Consider the following 17,485-nt stretch of genomic DNA (forward strand, 5'->3'; position numbering starts at 1 on the left):
TACTCAAAACTATCGTTAGAGCTTAGAATAGAATGAAGAAAGTAAAATAATGTGGGGAGGAGAGAGAAGAGAAATAATGTGGTACAGTCTGATGATTTATGTTCAGAGTGAAAAGCTCTTCACTGATATATCTTTGTTATATTGAGTACTATGTTACAATAAGTAAGAGCAAAACATTACGGTTATTCAAAAATTATTGTATACTTTGGGAACATACTCCCTTCCTCTCACAAAGGGGTGAGACCCAACCTTCTATGAGAGAGAGAGCATAATTCCGAAAAGAATGCAATAACAACCCATGTTTATTAATTTATTCTTCAAGTACATGGGGAGCCTATAACAAACTTGGGACAATGATTTGCAAGGTGCATAGAAGCCACCTTGATGTAAAAGTAAAAGTGAAGTAGGATTTGTCCTAAGGTACTAGGGGCAAATGGCAATGAAAGCTATGATGATGAGGTTTCCTCTTTTGTTTTTTAATCGATGGAGCTTCATTTCAGGTACCATAAAAACGAAAGACTGATGTGCATGCAACCCTGCACATGCAGCTTTGCAAAACAATTGGTCACAAAAGAGAGAGACAAAAAGGACAAAAGCTAAAGTTGAAAGATAATCTTAAAGAAAGACAGATAATATTTATTGACCATCTACGTTGGCTATATGGTAACCTTGATCTCCTAGGATCCAATCTAAGACGTATAGTCACATTGACGACGGTGCAAAAGTAATTAAGTAACAATAATTAGGTGATCTAATTGTCAGACTCTCAGTCTGTATAATCTCAGCAGTGTGATTAGATTAGATTTAGATTTAGATTTAGATTTGGATTTGGTCCTCAGGTGAGGTTAAGTCATTCATTGCAAGATTATCTCCTTTGAATATGCCGAGATTTGTGGTCACAATAATCTTGATCTTCCAGGGACATAGCTAGTGCTGGGAAGTCAGTCATCCATGAGATTAGTCAATAGATTAGATCCTCATTAGCTTTTACTTTTCTTATAACTAGCATTATGCCTGTACGAAAATTCATATATAAATAGTTTTTTTTTTTGTTAATTTACTTAAAATTAGATAATAAAAATAAATAAATAAATATTTTACTTTTAAGTTATATAATAAATTCATATTGTGTGAAATTAAAGTACACACACACATATATATATAAGAGTAAGTAATTACTTATTAAAAGAGTGCAATAAATATGTTTTTTTTTTTTCAAAAATATTTTTTTTTTGTTTTTTGTTTTTTTTTTTTGACATTATCTAAATTAGATTTTTAAAAATTAAGTTTACGTTAATGTTAATGCATATTAGCTAAATAAATAACGAAAATTATAGTCTGCTGCAAACAAAAAGAGAGATACAAACTTATTATTAACTAGTCGCTAACCCGTGTGATGCACAAGAAAGTTATTGAATATGAGATTTTAAAAACTTTTAATTAAACTCCCTACCACAAAGATATAAATTTACCAAAACACAAATTTTTAGTATGAAAACAAAGATAATGATATTTAATGGGTTGAGTAATAACACAATCTTTTAGAAGAAAACAATTTGATTTAAAAAGTCGAAAATTTTAGTACAAGCAAGAGCAGCTACAATTGTTAAGGAAGGATTAAAGGTCCTATAATAATAATTTTTTCCAATATTTGGGCCCAATGGTAGAGTTCAAAGAAGGTGACTTGTTACACAAAATTCTTCTCATTATAATCAGCATCCTAAAGTGAATATTTAATCCAAAAATGTGTAACCAATGTTATATATTGAAGTGTTGTACAAGGCAGAGAATAGAACAAACATATTCTTATGACCATGCCCATATAGCTTCTAAGTTCTAACTATTATGCTAAGGAACCAAACAATATTAGTAATCGAAAAAGTATCATAATCTAGCATACTGATTTAAAAGTTACAATTTCAAACACAGTCTCACTATGAAAATTCCACCGACATTCAAATATCACTTAGTTTAAGTAAAACTGCAAAAGTAATAAAACTAACATTTGGAATAGAGGGTTAAAGCGTATCTTCTAAATCTGGAACATTTTTTCCTTTATTATTCACACTTTAAAACACTAACAGCAAATTTCAAAACCAAATATAAATATATTAACATATAATATGGAACACTATGTGGTAACTTCTATTCTACTAATTTTAATTGAATTATGTTTCTATTTTAGTTGAATTAGGTTTCTATTCTATGTGGTAACTTCTGTCTTCTAATTCTAATTGAATTAGGTTTCCATTTGACATGTAGCTTCTTCTCCTAATTCTAATTGAACTTCTCTCCTAATTGAATTAGGTTTCCATGTAACTAGCACGCTTATAAAATAGTTTTGCATCTTTTTAATCTTATCCTTTCTACTTAAGAATAAAAAAAATGACTTTATGAAATAAAGTCACCAGCTTTTTAATTCATCAATAGAAATTTTTTTGAAAGGTTTGAATTGAAATTTTTTTTGTAACTATGAATCTAAAACCTTCAATAAAAAAAATTGAAAAAAAAAAGTAAAAATGTCAAAATTGTTGTGAGAGAATTTCACTCTACAATAACCTAGTGGTATATTGCACGGGATCTCCATGCATGAACGGGTGATGTTTAAGGATGTAAAAACCAATTAACTAAATTGTTTGATGAATATATACATTACAATCTATAATATAAGCCAAGAAATAGCAAACGAAAAGGAAACATAGAATATGAAGGAAATATACTCACACAGACTATCAAAGGAAAAACAAACACAAATACAAACCATTAAAGGAAAAACATACACAATCTACTATTAAAGAAAGAATTACACAAACACATACCATTAAAGGAAAAACATACACAAACTACTATTAAAGAAAGAATACAAAAACTAAAGAGAGAAAGCTATGAATAGAAATTTTCGTACCTTGAGGTTGAGAAAGAAGTGTTTGTAACAGAAGAATATTTTGTGGCAACACACATAGGTTTATACATATATAGGAGAGTAAGTTGGCACCTCCTTCATTGTGAAGGAGTTTGCATTGTGGTGTGCATGAAATATATACAATAAAATACTCACATATCCATATATTTAGCTTTACTTTTATGTTATTTTGTGACTGATTATATAATATCTGTGTTGCAGGTAACAAGGGCTTTACATGCAAAGTAGGGCTAGGCCAATTGAATCAAGCCAACTTACATCCAGCCAGGCATGAATTCAAGAGGAGATCAACCCAATTAAATTTAAGTCTAATTGGAGCAAGGAATTAAAGAAAATTTACACCAAATCCAAGTCCAATTCAGATTAGGATTCCAACCTGCACATTAGTTAGTATTTTTGGCATAACTTTCGGCTCAGATGTCCAATCGAGATGATTCAAGTTGGGCTGGAAAGTTAACTTAAAGGGATACAACTTTGTAGTTTACCAGAAGCCCTAATTTTGACGTTAAATGGGCAAAAATAGTCAGTTAAGTGAAGCATAAAAATCTGAGATTTTCTCCAAACTGGAATTCAACTTGTAATAGGATTCCTCGACATATTTAAAGGTTTTTTAGGGCAAAATTCAGGGGGGCTGAGGCTAGTGCTAGGGCTGAGATGCAAAACAGAATATTGGAGCAAGAGGCAGTGCCGCAAGTGGCTTCTCTGTAGCTTTTCTCCATGATAGCATTGTGACTATTTCTTTCTTTATTTTATTTGTCTTGTTTAATGTTTAGTATTTTATTCTTTTGTTTTATTTCAATTACCATGAATAGCTAAATTTATAATTAGGGTTGATGATGAAACCTTGTTAAGGATTATCAGTAATATTTATGTGATTTGATTTTTTCCACAATAGTTGTTCTTTAATGATTTAAATTGTTCTTGCTTCATATCAATTGACTAAGATGGGATTCTTGATATGAGTTCAATCATGTTTTTCTCATGATTTAGGATTTGTTTTAATTAATTGAATGCTTGGTTTATTAATTCTTGATTATAAAATTGGATATCGTTTGTGATTTGTCTGTCAATGGATACAAGTTATGATTTGATTTTTAGAATTGGATATATCTTGTGATTTGTTTGACTACGGATACAATTGATGATTTGGTTTTATACTTAAGAAGCGAAGAAGAACGTGCTTTTGATTTTTAAAATAAGGATTTTAATGAGGATATTTTCCATGATAGCAAGATTGATTTCTAGATTATCATGTAGTGAGTTGGGAAGAATTAATGATCATAAATATATGCTGATATGACTTACAAGGCAGATTCCAAAACCTTAATTCCTTTCTCTTGATTGTTTACATCTTTTTATTGCTTTATATCTTTTGCTTAGTTTAACTATTTGCTTAATTTTATTATTTGCTTAGTTTATTTAATTTATAAAAAAACTAATTTTTATTAAACTAGATTAGGATTAATTTGGTTAAGATTTGATTTAATTTTCCTACGTTCATTCAAGTTCCTGTGGGTTCAACCTCGTTTTTGTCAAACTATATTTCGGTACGGTTCGTGCACTTGAGAGTATTTAAAATTTCACAACACATTGCATACAAACATGATTTGGAGACTGCCACACCACTCCAATAAAATCCAATTCCTAATGGGACTCTTAGTACATGGCAACTGGCTAAGTGGCATTAATCTAACTATACGTATCTATATATGATCTTCTAATATCTATCATATAAAATTAGAATTTAAGAAAAAGAAAATAGTGATAATGTGGAAAATTGTGGGAGCTTAGAGGCTTCGGTTATATATATATATATATATATTGCTAATGGGGAAAGAAAAAATTGATGGGAACAATAAGTAGTGTTTCTATCTCCAAATTAAAAAAAAAAAAAAAAAAAAAAAAAAAAAAAAGAGAAAGAAAGAAGTCGTAAATGAAGAAGTTGTGCATATAAATATATAAGAATAGACTAAAAAAAAACTGTATATATAGAGAATTTTCAATTGTGAAGATGTTAGATTTCTTATCAATTTAGGAATTATAAGAGAAATAGAATTATTAGGAAAAATATATATGTATTAAAAAATTATCACAATTAACTTTAAAAAAAAATGTAAAACACTAAAACCCACCACTTAGGATGCATATTTATCCAAAAAACTTGGAAGTTAGGACTTGGGGAGTTCTATTAGACATAGAATTCAAATTATATTGAAGTTAAATTATAAGAGAAATTATTAGAAGGTTTGGAATTAAAGAAAAACCTATCCTATGTGAAATTCTAATCAATTATATATTGTTAAAAAATGTTTCTATCCAAAAAAATAGCTTGTATTTTTTTTCTAAAATTATTTTTTTATCTATAATTTTAAATTTTAAATTTTAAATAAAATACTAAAGGTTATAGTATCCTAATCTAAGCAAATTAGTTATCTTATCCATATTTCTAAGTTTTTCTTTTATTATTTTTTTATACGTGTCTTATCACTTTAAATATTAAAAAAAAAAATGATAAGACACAGATAAAAAAAATATGCAACGTGAAAAATAGCAACTGTAAACACAATTTTTTCTCAATTGCAAAAAATCAAATAATTGAAAAGAAATATGGTTTGTAAATATAAATTTGTATTGATGACTAATGAGTACAATCTCTATTTCAATTCTTTTACAAAAAAATACCCTCTGATTTTATCTTCATTGAACTTGACTCGTACAAGAGATCTTCTTGACTTTGGTTAGAAGATGGATTGAACGATCTTCACAAAAAGTCTCTAGCTTTGAGCTTGTTAGAGATGTATTTTTCTTCAAGTCCTCGAATGTGAATGTTCTTAGGTTGAAGTTCTTTGGAGTTTTAGAGGCTTAATCTGTTGAGCTTCAAAGATTTGGGTTTGTTGAGGTTTATGGAGGCTTTTTTAGCTTAATTCCAATAGAACTTCAAAGAACTTGAATAAGAGATCTTCTTGACTTTGGTTGGAAGATGGATTGAACAGTTTTCACAATGAATCTCTAGCCTTGAGCTTGTTAGAGATTTGTTGTCCTTCAAGTTCTTCAAGCTATTTGAATGTTCTTCAAGTTCTTCAAAAATGCTTCAAGTTCTTCAAAGATTCTTGAGACAAAATTTCTCCAGAGCTTGGGTCTCTTGAAAATCTGGTGTTGAAAATGAGAGGGGATATCCTCTATTTATAGCGATCTTAGAGGATAAGCTCCACTTTGTATTGATATACTTGAAAGTATGTAATAGATTTTTGATTGGTCCAAATTCTTCTTAGAGATAATTATCTCTATTTATCTATTTTGATAAATATCATATTTTGATAAAGATAATAATCAATAAAGATAAATAAATATCTCTATTTAATTTATTTTAATAAATATAATTATCCCTAAATTTTGTATAGGAAATTTATCTTTATCTTGTGGGCCCAATGACATGTGGCAAATTTCAATATGTCAATGTAATATTAATTTGGGTGACACATGTCATCATGTAATTTAATTAATTTAATGACATTAATTTAGAATTTGCCACTAAATTTTGATGTGGCATTTTATAATTGCTTAAAATTTTCGCCTTCTACAACAACATAGTATATGATTTTGTTCTAAAGATCTATTTTAGAATTCTATTCACACTAAATTCCCTTCATTTTTTTTTTTTTTTTGGATAAACACAAAAACTTAGTTAATATCAACTTTTTTTTACTCGGTTTTACTTTTTCTTTTTAATATTTTGTGATATAAACTTGTGGGGTCCGTGGGCCTGATAGCCTCAGTCCATCATATAGCAGGCCCAAGGCCATGCCGAGGAGCGCAAGCTATTTCTGAGGAGAAGAGGGAAGCCTATTCTCTTGAATCCATGCCGAGGATACCTTGTCCTCGGCCTGACAAGAGTGATTTCAGGGAGTGGCTAACCCCAAAGTAAGCTGTCACTCTCGCATTTAATGCACTCAACTAACCCTCCTGGCCGCATTAATGGAGAGGTAACCCCTTGGCAGGATAACGTTGGTCAGAGTGAGCCACTTGAGTATCGATAAAGCCTCTGATGGGATGGACGACCAGAAAAAGGCGAATAGACAATCAACAGATGGAAGCAAAAGATAGGAAGATAAAAACTATAAAAGAAGAGCTAGTAAAGCCAAAAAGAAAGAGGGGGAAAGAAAGGCCTCCTCGGCCCCAGGCCGAGGAGCATTCCCTCATTTGTAAGAAAACACTTAGCCATTTTTAAAAATAAGTTTGGGCATGGTGATCAACGGCCAGCACCTAAGCCTGTCAGCCCACTCTCTATAAATGTATTGTTTGGGCTTGTTGGGCTGAAAACCCAACACTCAATTCAAATTGAGTCCTTACAATTGGCGCCGTCTGTGGGGAGGATTAGGGTGCTGGCCGGTGCACCAGGTAAACGTTCCAAGTTCTAAGTATTTGTTTTACAGTAGATTGAATAAAATAAGGTTCTAAGTTCTAAGTGTTTGTTTTACGGTAGATTGAAAAAGATAACGTTCCAAGTTATAAGTATTTGTTTTCAGCAGATTGAATAAGATAAGAGCTCTGATTTTAAGTATTTATGTTTGTTTTACGGTAGATTGAAAAAGATAACGTTCAAGTTATAAGTATTTGTTTTACAGTAGATTGAATAAGATAAGGTTCTAAGTCTAAGTGTTTGTTTTACGGTAGATTGAAAAAGATAACGTTCCAAGTTATAAGTATTTGTTTTACAGCAGATTGAATAAGATAAGAGCTCTGAATTTTAAGTATTTATTGTGTAAAAAAAAAAAAAAAAAAAAAACGAAAGAGAAACAAAAGATCTTGATATTATTAATTCAAACGTAGAAAAATTACATATTACAATCAGAGGCTCAGGTAGGCCTGTGTTACAAGTAAATTTACAAGCTAATAGCCACCTGCTATTCCTAGCTACTCCTACAATCAGAGGCCCAGGTGAAGCCGCCCAAGGGAAAACTGGCCGGAGGGAAGTGTCAACTCGTGCTTTTATTTGGCACCAAGAGAATGGGAGAGCTTGACACATGGTGGAGGAGGTGAAGGACAATCATGCCCTCAGGCCCCCAACCACTCCCTCCTCGGCTGGGCAGAGCTGGAACAGAGAGAGGAGCAGACGCAGGGCTCGGGGACCCTCCCCATGATGTTCCCTCGATTCTCTCCGTTCCTCTCAAGTGTTGGCCGTTGGAGACGGCAACACTCGAGCACCGCCCATGAGGTGAATTCACACGTCTTCCTCGTCGGAGGTGTGCTCCGGGGAAGACCTTAGGTTCTCTAACAACATCCCTCTGGATACCTCGAAGGGCACCATCAGGGTTACGCCTAGGCTCCGCCGCACCGAAAGCCCAGTGGGGGCTGCGGCCATGCCGGTTTTTATCAGACCCGGTGACATTCCGGCGGGGTTGTTAAAAGGGAGCGGAAAGTTGCAGAGAAGTATTTTGCTCTGTTTGTGTTGAGAGGTTCATGGGTAGTGGGGGAACCGTCCCCTTACTTTATATAGGGGATGGAAGTTTGGTGAGAGTTAATTCATGCAGAGTTCGAGGAGGGCATTATCNTATTCTGCAATATTGATTAGACTTTTATTAGTAATATATAGCCTTTTTATATAAAATTTTTCTTTTTATAATACACCACGTAAAAAATATGGATTACATGGATAATAAGGATTACATGGATAAAATGAATAATTTGGATTGTAATCAAATTAAGATTTTTATTAAATTAGAAATTATAGGAGAAGAAAAATTATATATATATATATATATATTTTTAAAATCTAAAAATTTTAAAAAATTTTAAAAAATTTCTACAATATGGTGAAGCCACTTGGCCCAACCATAACGTCTAAACCCAACTTATTATTATTATTATTATTATTATTATTATTATATATATTTTGAGAATCCAATCAATCCTTTTATTGATCAATGAATGCTATCATGAATTCCAAGCTGTTGCACATCACTTGGGATGTCATTCGACCAAAAATGGGGACAAGGTATAGTCTTAGAAGCCTTAGCTAGTTTATCTGCTACGACATTCCCTTGTCTCTTTACATGAACAAAAGTTGTTGATACAAGGTTTAAAGCCAAAGCTTTAACATCATCCAGAATATGACCAAATGAGCTGTAGCAAGGAGAGCCCGAGTTTATAGCAGTTACGATAGTTTCAAAGTCCCCTTCAAAGACCACTTCTGCAAGTCCAAGCTGAAGAGCGAACCAGACGGCTTTTCTACACACAATGGCCTCGACCTCCTCCACTGTTCTAGGTAGTACCGTTCTATCTGAGAGAGCTCCACAGACTCTTCCATCAGCGTCTCTAACCACTACTCCAACTTCGGCCTGCCAAATTTCTTTGGACAGAGCACCATCATAATTTACTTTATGCTGTGAAGTTTGGGGCGGGTACCAACGTGTTGCACCTATGGGCCTGAACTCGAGAATGGGAGGCTCTTGTGCTAGTCGGTATACGAGTAATCTCTTGCGCATGTCCTGGTACAGTTAATGAAACGGCAGAGAAGATGCTTGCATTCTTGTAGCATTTCTTTTGTTCCATATACTCCAGGCAACAAAAGTGAACCGTTCAACTAGGTTTGGTTCCTCTAACTTTGTGATTCCAATCCACAAATCTCTAAAGTCCACAAAGTGCATGGAGAGCTGGTTTCTGAGGATTTCTTCTTCCCACCAGACCTCCTTGAGTACTTGGCAGCCCCACAAGGCATGAACAGCATCCTCAACTTCCTTATTGCACCATTCGCATAGTGCTTTCCTTGTGACATTCCTAGCCAGCAAATTCTTTTTGGTGGGGAGTGATTCATGGCAAGCTCTCCATAGGAAGTGCTTGATTTTATTTAGAATACTCAGGATCAAATTCTTTTCCAACAACTGGTTTGAGCCGAAGTGTCAGATGGGCTAGGAATGGAAAAATCCTGCTTGGACGTTAGCATTTTGTACGCACTCTTAGTCGAGTAACTACCTGACTTGGTGCCAGCCTATATGAGAAGGTCAGGGACCCAGTTTGAGCTTAGTGGAATTCCCAGTATTTGTTAGGCTTCATGGGGAAAGAATTCCTATGTTACCAGTTCTTTTATCCATCTTGGGCCATCTTCATCAGTAAGAGCACATACCTTTGCATTCATAGGGAGGTTTTTTTGAGGAGAGATGATGTGTTTTGTTGACATATCAGGCAACCACTTATCACCCCTAATCTGTACTTTAGTACCATCCCCAATCTGCCAATATGCTCCTTGCTTGACCACCTCCCTCACCTTGAGAATGCTATGCCAAGCGTATGAACCATTAGTTTTTACCCCACTCTCAAGGACCGACCATGTAGGGAAAAACCTTGCTTTGAAGACTTTGTAGAACATGGAATCAGTGTTATGAATCAATCTCCAAATTTGTTTGCCTAGGAGAGCTAGATTGTATTTTTCCAAATCCCTAAATCCCAAACCACCATGTACTTTTGGTAAGCAAAGTTTTTTCCAAGCTATCCAATGGATTTTTCTTACCTCACCCGAATACTCCCACCAAAATTTTCTAGTCAATGCTTCAATATCCTTGCACAAATTCTTGGGGAGTTTGAAACACCCCATAGTGAAGGTTGGCATTGCTTGGATGACTGCTTTGATTAGGATCTCCCGGCCCGCTTGTGATAGGAGTTTTTCTTTCCAACCTTGAATTTTGTGCCACACTCTCTCTCTAATATAGCTGAAGGTTTCTTTCTTTGCTGTCCCTACAAATGATGGCAAACCCAAATATTTTTCATATTGAGTCACCACCTCTACCCCTACCAAGTCCTTCACCCTATTCTTGATATCTTCTTGTGTATTTGTGCTGAAGAACAATTGTGTTTTGGCACGGTTGATTTTCTGACCCGACGCTTCTTCATACTTTGTGAGGATATTCATCACCATTTGGCAATCTATATCATTGGCTCTACAAAAGAGCAAGCTATCAACTGTAAAGAATAAGTGAGTGATTTTTGGCCCTTCTTTACGAAGAGACACTCCACGTAATTCTCCATTGTCAGCTTTCTATTGAATTAAAGAATGAAGACCTTCTACACATAAAAGAAATAAGTAAGGTGATAGGGGGTCTCCTTGATGGAGACCCCTACTTGGATGAAATAATCCATGAGGTTCTCCATTAATCATGATAGAGAAAGAAACCGATCTGATGCAACAACCCACTAGATTCCTGCATTTCCCATTAACCCAATCTCTCCATGATTTTATCCAAGAAATCCCATTCAACCCTATCATATGCTTTACTCATGTCAAGTTTCAGAGCCATGAACCCCGTTTTGCCTTTTCTTTTATTTTTTAGGTGGTGGAGTGTTTCAAAGGCAACAAGAATGTTATCAGATATGGGACGATCTGACATGAAAGCACTTTGGGTCTTGGATACAAGTTTAGGGAGGATTTTTTTTAAGTCGGTTGGCTATGGTTTTGGAGATTATTTTGTATATGACATTGCAAAGGCTTATAGGGCGGTAATCTTTTAGGTTTGTTGGTGATTTTGTTTTTGGGATGAGGGTAAAGAAAGTATGGTTTAAGTTTGGAGGCATTATTCCTGAGTTTAAGACAGATAAGGATGCATCTATAACATCAGACCCAACAGTATTCCAATAAGATTTGTAAAAGATTGGAGGCATACCATCCGGGCTAGGGGCTGTCATAGGCTTCATTTGCTTGAGTGCTTGCTCCACCTCCATGGCTGTGAAAGGCCGGGTAAGGTTGGCATTCATCTGAGTTGTCACTTTTGGTTCAATTCCTTGAAGGATTGGATCAAACCCAGCTGTGTTGGCTGACTGGAAGATAGACTGGAAATGGTGCACAAATGCCTCCCCGATCTTTTGTTCGTCCTCAACAACTTCCCCACTGTCAAGGATTAGTTTGGGGATGAAATTTCTTTGATTTCTCTGGTTTGTACATCTGTGGAAATAGGCTATGTTAAGATCCTCCGCTTTCAGCCAATTCACCCTTGATCTTTGCTGCCATAGACACTCCTCCTTGACCATCAAATCATGCACCTCAGCCCTCAAACTTCTCACCAGAGAATGGTTGGATTGCAGCATGCAATGAATGTTGCCAAATGAGTGTTTACTCCAAGTCTGAAGAGATAACCAGCATGCCTCTAATTTTTTTACCATTCTACCCATCAGATTTTCCCTTGTATGGTCCTCCCATGAGTATTTTATCACTACTTCACACCCTTCATCCCTCATCCAAATTGCTTCAAACCTGAAAGGTTTCCTTTTCCTGTAAAACCGAGCATTTTCATCGTTAGTACAAATCCACAGTGGGCTATGATTCGAGATCGAACCAGAGATATGATGAACTTTGGTTGATGGGAACATTACAATGTACAGTAGAATCTAGAAATTAATGATTTATAAATGTGCCTTTTTTTTTTCTAATGCAATTATGAATTTATGACATTGTTAATAAAGCCAATATAAAATCTCTATAATTTTTTTTTAATGGGTAATAAATTCTCTATAGTTGGTATATAGTAACCAAATAGTGCATAATTTGCTTTCAAGTGGGCATTTTAAAAAAGAAGTCTTTATAAATATTTCTCTAGGGAAATATATAAATTAAAAAAAAATTGCATTCTTGATTCTTGTTAGTTTCAATTTCTTTCCCATATACCAGTTAGTGGGTGATTGCTCATAAGAGCATCTACATCAGTGGAGCTAAAAATTTAGCTATTTGGTATCACAAAAAAATTACTTTATCTATTTTACCTACACGCTGTAGCAGTAGATCTATTTTACCTTTCAACACAATAAAATAATATAAACATCACAATAAAATAAGATATCTACTACAATAAATAATATATCCACTACACATAACCATTACAGCCACACACACAACTGGGCAGGGAATAATTTTTTTTTTTTTTTTTAAGCTCTAAGCTACAACGTACATCTATAGATAGATGTGCACTATAGGAATGGAGCTAAAAAAAAAATAGCTTTAGCTTCATTGCTGTATGGTTATTTTTGTGTTCTGATGAAGTTAAAATAGTTATATAATTTTTTAGCTCCACTACAACAAGTGCTATCCCCCAAAAAGTGATAAATAGTTTAATCAATTAAAAAAAAAGAAAAAAGAAAAAGGAAAAAGAGAGTTCAGAGATAGATATTTTGAGGAAAGACTGGATTTGTCATTATTATATTCACCACGAGTGGAGGCGCATGCTATGCTCATGAATGGCTCTCAAAAAGAAATTTATGTATTACAACTTCCCTTTTCATTAACCTGCACTTCTCCCATAAATTATAGGCTATAATGCATTTTTGACTAAGTACTAACCAGAATCATTATAAGAGTATACGTAATATTAACAAGTTGATCTAAGCTATTTAATGGTGATAGCGAGGTTTCACGTGATTATATTTATACTTCTATAGATTATGTTTTCCAGAGGAAAGATCATTTTTATTCTTAAACAACAGTCACAATAGCCAGTGGTAGAGGGAAGGGGCCATGTCCTCGCTTTTGAAAATTCAACTAGTGCCTGTTAGATTTCAAGAGAATTGTAAGACATGTATGAAAATGACTAATGCATTATTTCTTATCTTCTTACTCTTATTCCATATTTGTGGGTATCTAGAACTTTTTGAAAGTCTTAACTATTTTTCTATGTGTTTGGTCCAGTATAACATATACACACGCACACGCGCGCGTGCACACACACTAAGTAATCACAAGAAAGAAATATTTTGGAGGTGACTTTAAGATAAGAGCTTGAATGATTGAACTTAGGATCTTATGGATCTTATGAAACCTTAAGAATTTTTAGACCCAAGCCTTTAAGTTTAATTGATCAAACCCAAGTGTATTTACTATATATATTCCTAAAAATAGACAAGCTTATGCAAATGAATAATATATTTTCCCCCTTTAATTGTGATCAATTTGATTTAAAAGATAGTTTGTAGTTAACCAAAACTAATTTAATGGATTTTTTTTTTCTTTTCATCTATAAATATCAAATTGATGTTATTTTTATTATAAGTGTGATTAATAAGTTACTTATTGGATTTACAATTTCTTGATATCTTTTTAACTTGGATTGGCCCTTAAAAAAAGTTTATGTCTCCGCCTCTAACAATACCTATCAACAATTGCTATCTTGCACGATGAATAGAAAAGGTTAACATAAAAGAATATATTTATTCACGATTTTTTTTATCTAAAAGTAGTTGCGCACTTAAAAAAAGAAGTTAAAAATGCTAATAATAACCTATTATATTTAGCTTGAGCAAGTGATGTGACTTCATAAAAAAAATTATAAAAAAATAATAATATTAACACTAAAATATACAAATTAATATTGTAATATAGTATTGTAGGGACCAGATTGGGGCACTTCTTCAGGTTGAGAGAGTGGACCCAAGCCCAGCTTGTCCTTCAATGAATTTATAGAGAGTGGGCTTAAGAACTAGGCCCTAGTAAGGGATGCAACTACCTTGCATGGTTGCATGTGGGTTTAACAACCTAAACATGAATTGGGGTGCACAATGATGCTCCTCGGACTTGTCTTCAGGAGCTTGGCGTTCTTATTATTTCTTTTAAGATTGATTACAAGGGTTCAGAGAATACCAGTCGCTACTGTCCTTCTTAATGCAGATCTTCCGTCCTCCTTTCAAGAGAGACTCCTTACATTATATACCTCTCTCTAAACTGATCCTAACCCTACATTCGTTGATCAGCCAGGCCACCACTTGAGAGCCTGTCCCATCAGCCGCATCCCCATTCCCCCTGTGGGTTGCAGCACCCAAGACAGCATTGTTCAGGAGTCTTATCCTCATTAATGCGGCCAGGACGTTAGTTGAGGGCATTTAATGTGGAGGTAACAGCTCGCCTAAGAGTTGCTCCTTTACCGTGCTCCCGTCGCCGACACGTGGCACTTGCCCCTCTCCTCCTCGGATATTCAAGAAGACCCCTCTTTGGTGGAGTGGTGCTCGTGTACTTTCGAGGTCTTGGATGCCCAAGGGCGGGGTCATCCTCGGATATGTTCCTTGGGGGCTGGACACCGCGCTTTCATCCTCGGACCCCACATGCATCCTCGGCGCGGGCCTCTAGGCCTGGCTTGAGGTGGGTCGAGGCTGCCTAATTTTCTGGCCCCACAAGTATTATTACTAATCATGTAATGAGCTTGCTCATCTTTTAGCCCGTTGGACATTTGTTTCTCTAGCTTGAGAACTATCTCTTTCATCCTTTAGATAATCTTTTGTAAGGAAGTTAACGGATCAATTCTCTCTTTGTTGTCTCTATCTCTTTTGAGACTTGGGTCTCTCATTCTTTCTTAATAATATTATTTTTCTTATAAAAAAATTATCATGCAATAATTTAGTATTAGTTTAACTGTTTAAGTTTTGAAAATTATAAAGTAGAGCAGGATTTAAAACCTGATGTGACAACGTAAGAGGAAATTCAAAAAAGTTTAAACATAATTTTTTTGGTTAACCTATTAGATGATGAGATGATGTAGCAAATTAGAAAAGCTTAGGGCTTGTTTGGTACGTGTGTTTAAAAATTGAAAATTATTATTTAAAAATATGTGTGAAAATACGTGTGGGTGATAAAGTTTATAGAAATACGTATAATGTTGTTTAAAAACTAAAAATTGTTGTTTGAAAATACAAACTAAACACCCCCTTAAGATGCCTTCTCCTTTTCTTTTTAGTGAATTTATAATGCCCATTTGCAAAACCAATCTTCAACTGATAAAATCTAGATACCTCATCATAATGGCACAAATCAATAGATTTGATATTGATTCCCGACTATAGTCCGGACAATATATTTCAACTGAGTAAAAACAGTGTTTTTGGTTTAACATTTGCTTAATTATCCAACACAAAAGCCAGGAACAACATAAGCAAATATAACCTTTACCTACCAAACCTTATTTTTCTAGGCTTTTTACATTGTCATTTATTCTAGTCCCCCCAAACACAATTCACTTGTTATTTGTTGATTATTATTAGATTCCTTTTACCAACTTAATCAGAAATAATGTTGGGTTCAAGTAAAGGGAATAATGATGTGGGTCCAACAACTCCAATCTTCTTGGTTTAAGATCCCATCAAACTTCATCTACAACATTATTAAAAAAAACAAGATTTGCAAGAGTGGCAAAGATTGCATTGTAATAATTTCTAGTCCTAAAGAATTGTCTGTATTCTGTAACATAAACTACAATGTTACCTCGTAACCAGTCTAATGGATAAAAACTAAAAGGTTATCCCTTCACAACGTGCTCACCATGATTGGAGACAATATTTTATAGCTGCTCTAGGTTCTAGTTCTACCCTCCTTTGGCTTCATTCCCACACAGACCCAAGAGTCGGTTCAATTAAACTATGGAATCAAATTAATTCAGAACCCAGCTAATGTGGCACAGCAAATTGGGACAAAATTTAGATTGAGTGTCTCCCTAACCACCATGCTTGCATTCTCAATTAAAGTGTCGGTCTCGTGCTCCGGCAATGGACATGTATCGCCGACATTTTCATTGTTAATCAAAGGTTACGCTTACATACATTCTTATCCATTCATGCGTGAAAGTTTGGATTAGACATGCTACTGCCAAAGGTGGCAAAGTGCTATCCATAACATGGGAACATACATACTGCCTTTGCAATTGGGGTATTCTTTTGCTTTTTCTTTTTCCCTTTTGTATATTCAATGATTCGTTTGTTATAAGAAACATTTTGGGTTGTTTATATTTTGTGACCTGGTGCCTAAAGTTCGTTGAGTTTTTGGCAAGTGTGTTTCAGGCTCCACAAATTAAAATCTTGATGATATCAAGGTTTAAAAAGAATAAAAATGTAAGCTGTCCAAAGATTAAAAATTAATCAACATTTAGAAAACCCTATAAATTTTAGGATTAAGAAGTAAGAACCATAAGTAGAACCCTAGTAGTAGAGGGACTGTGGTAAGCCAGTAATGTTTCTTAATTAAAGAGACTTTCTGTTGGAATGTATTTTTTACATGACAATTTCTTTCACTTAAAACGCTTAATAGTCTCGAGTATGACTATAATAAGACATAACCTCACTTCTAAATATGTCAATAACAAATAATTAATAAATTAAACCCATCATTTAAAAAGCTTTACTTATTAGTTAATGAAGATTGCAAACCGGCTTTATTATTTTAATGTTGGTAGCATTCTATGTAAGTTAAACAGTTGAAATCCATTGTACAAAGTCCTAGAACAAGAATTCTTAGAATTAAACCAATCAGAGTCATGATTATTGAAGAAATTAATTAGCAATTTAGCATTAAATAAACAAAATTAATGGGATGCGACTTGAGAGTTGAGAGAGAAGAACCTTATTATCAATTACACAAATTTTAAAATCAAATAAATCTCATTATCTAACAACATGAAATATTGAAATCTAAATTATCTAATTATCAGTCACTATCAAATTTTATATTAGGAGCAAATTTTAATTTTCAAAAGAGAGAGAGAGAGGATGAGAGAGCGTGCAATCACGACATAGACGAAGGTAACCACGTTTACATAGGGGGCCATT

The 17,485-nt window shown here is 34.1% G+C and overlaps 2 protein-coding genes across 2 annotated transcripts; both read right to left on the reverse strand.

Annotated features, from left to right (window-relative positions):
• Positions 1–8,844: 8,844 nt before the first annotated feature.
• On the reverse strand, positions 8,845–9,408 carry LOC136070258 (uncharacterized). The gene has a single exon (XM_065779967.1). It carries the CDS (start codon positions 9,406–9,408, stop codon positions 8,845–8,847), a length of 564 nt encoding a protein of 187 aa, XP_065636039.1.
• A 12-nt stretch (positions 9,409–9,420) lies between these two features.
• Positions 9,421–12,280, reverse strand: LOC136070259 (uncharacterized). The gene is made up of 3 exons (XM_065779968.1): positions 11,507–12,280; positions 9,999–10,955; positions 9,421–9,804 (listed from the first exon to the last, which is right to left on the reverse strand). The coding sequence occupies exons 1-3, from the start codon at positions 12,278–12,280 to the stop codon at positions 9,421–9,423; spliced, it is 2,115 nt and encodes a 704-aa protein (XP_065636040.1).
• Positions 12,281–17,485: the final 5,205 nt, after the last annotated feature.

The sequence above is a fragment of the Quercus suber genome, unplaced genomic scaffold (genome assembly GCF_002906115.3).
Source record: "Quercus suber isolate HL8 unplaced genomic scaffold, Cork oak 2.0 scaffold_221, whole genome shotgun sequence".
NCBI classification, from domain to species: Eukaryota; Viridiplantae; Streptophyta; class Magnoliopsida; order Fagales; family Fagaceae; genus Quercus; species Quercus suber.

Excerpts from the sequence above, each read along its gene's own strand:
- LOC136070258 (XM_065779967.1), bottom strand. The coding sequence starts at position 9,408 with ATGCGCAAGAGATTACTCGTATACCGACTAGCACAAGAGCCTCCCATT.
- LOC136070259 (XM_065779968.1), bottom strand. The coding sequence starts at position 12,280 with ATGTTCCCATCAACCAAAGTTCATCATATCTCTGGTTCGATCTCGAAT. Across the intron at positions 10,956-11,506 it reads TTATAGATGCATCCTTATCT|AAAGCTGACAATGGAGAATT; the intron begins GTCTTAAACTCA and ends TTAATTCAATAG. Across the intron at positions 9,805-9,998 it reads CAAGATGGATAAAAGAACTG|TTGTTGGAAAAGAATTTGAT; the intron begins GTAACATAGGAA and ends GGCTCAAACCAG.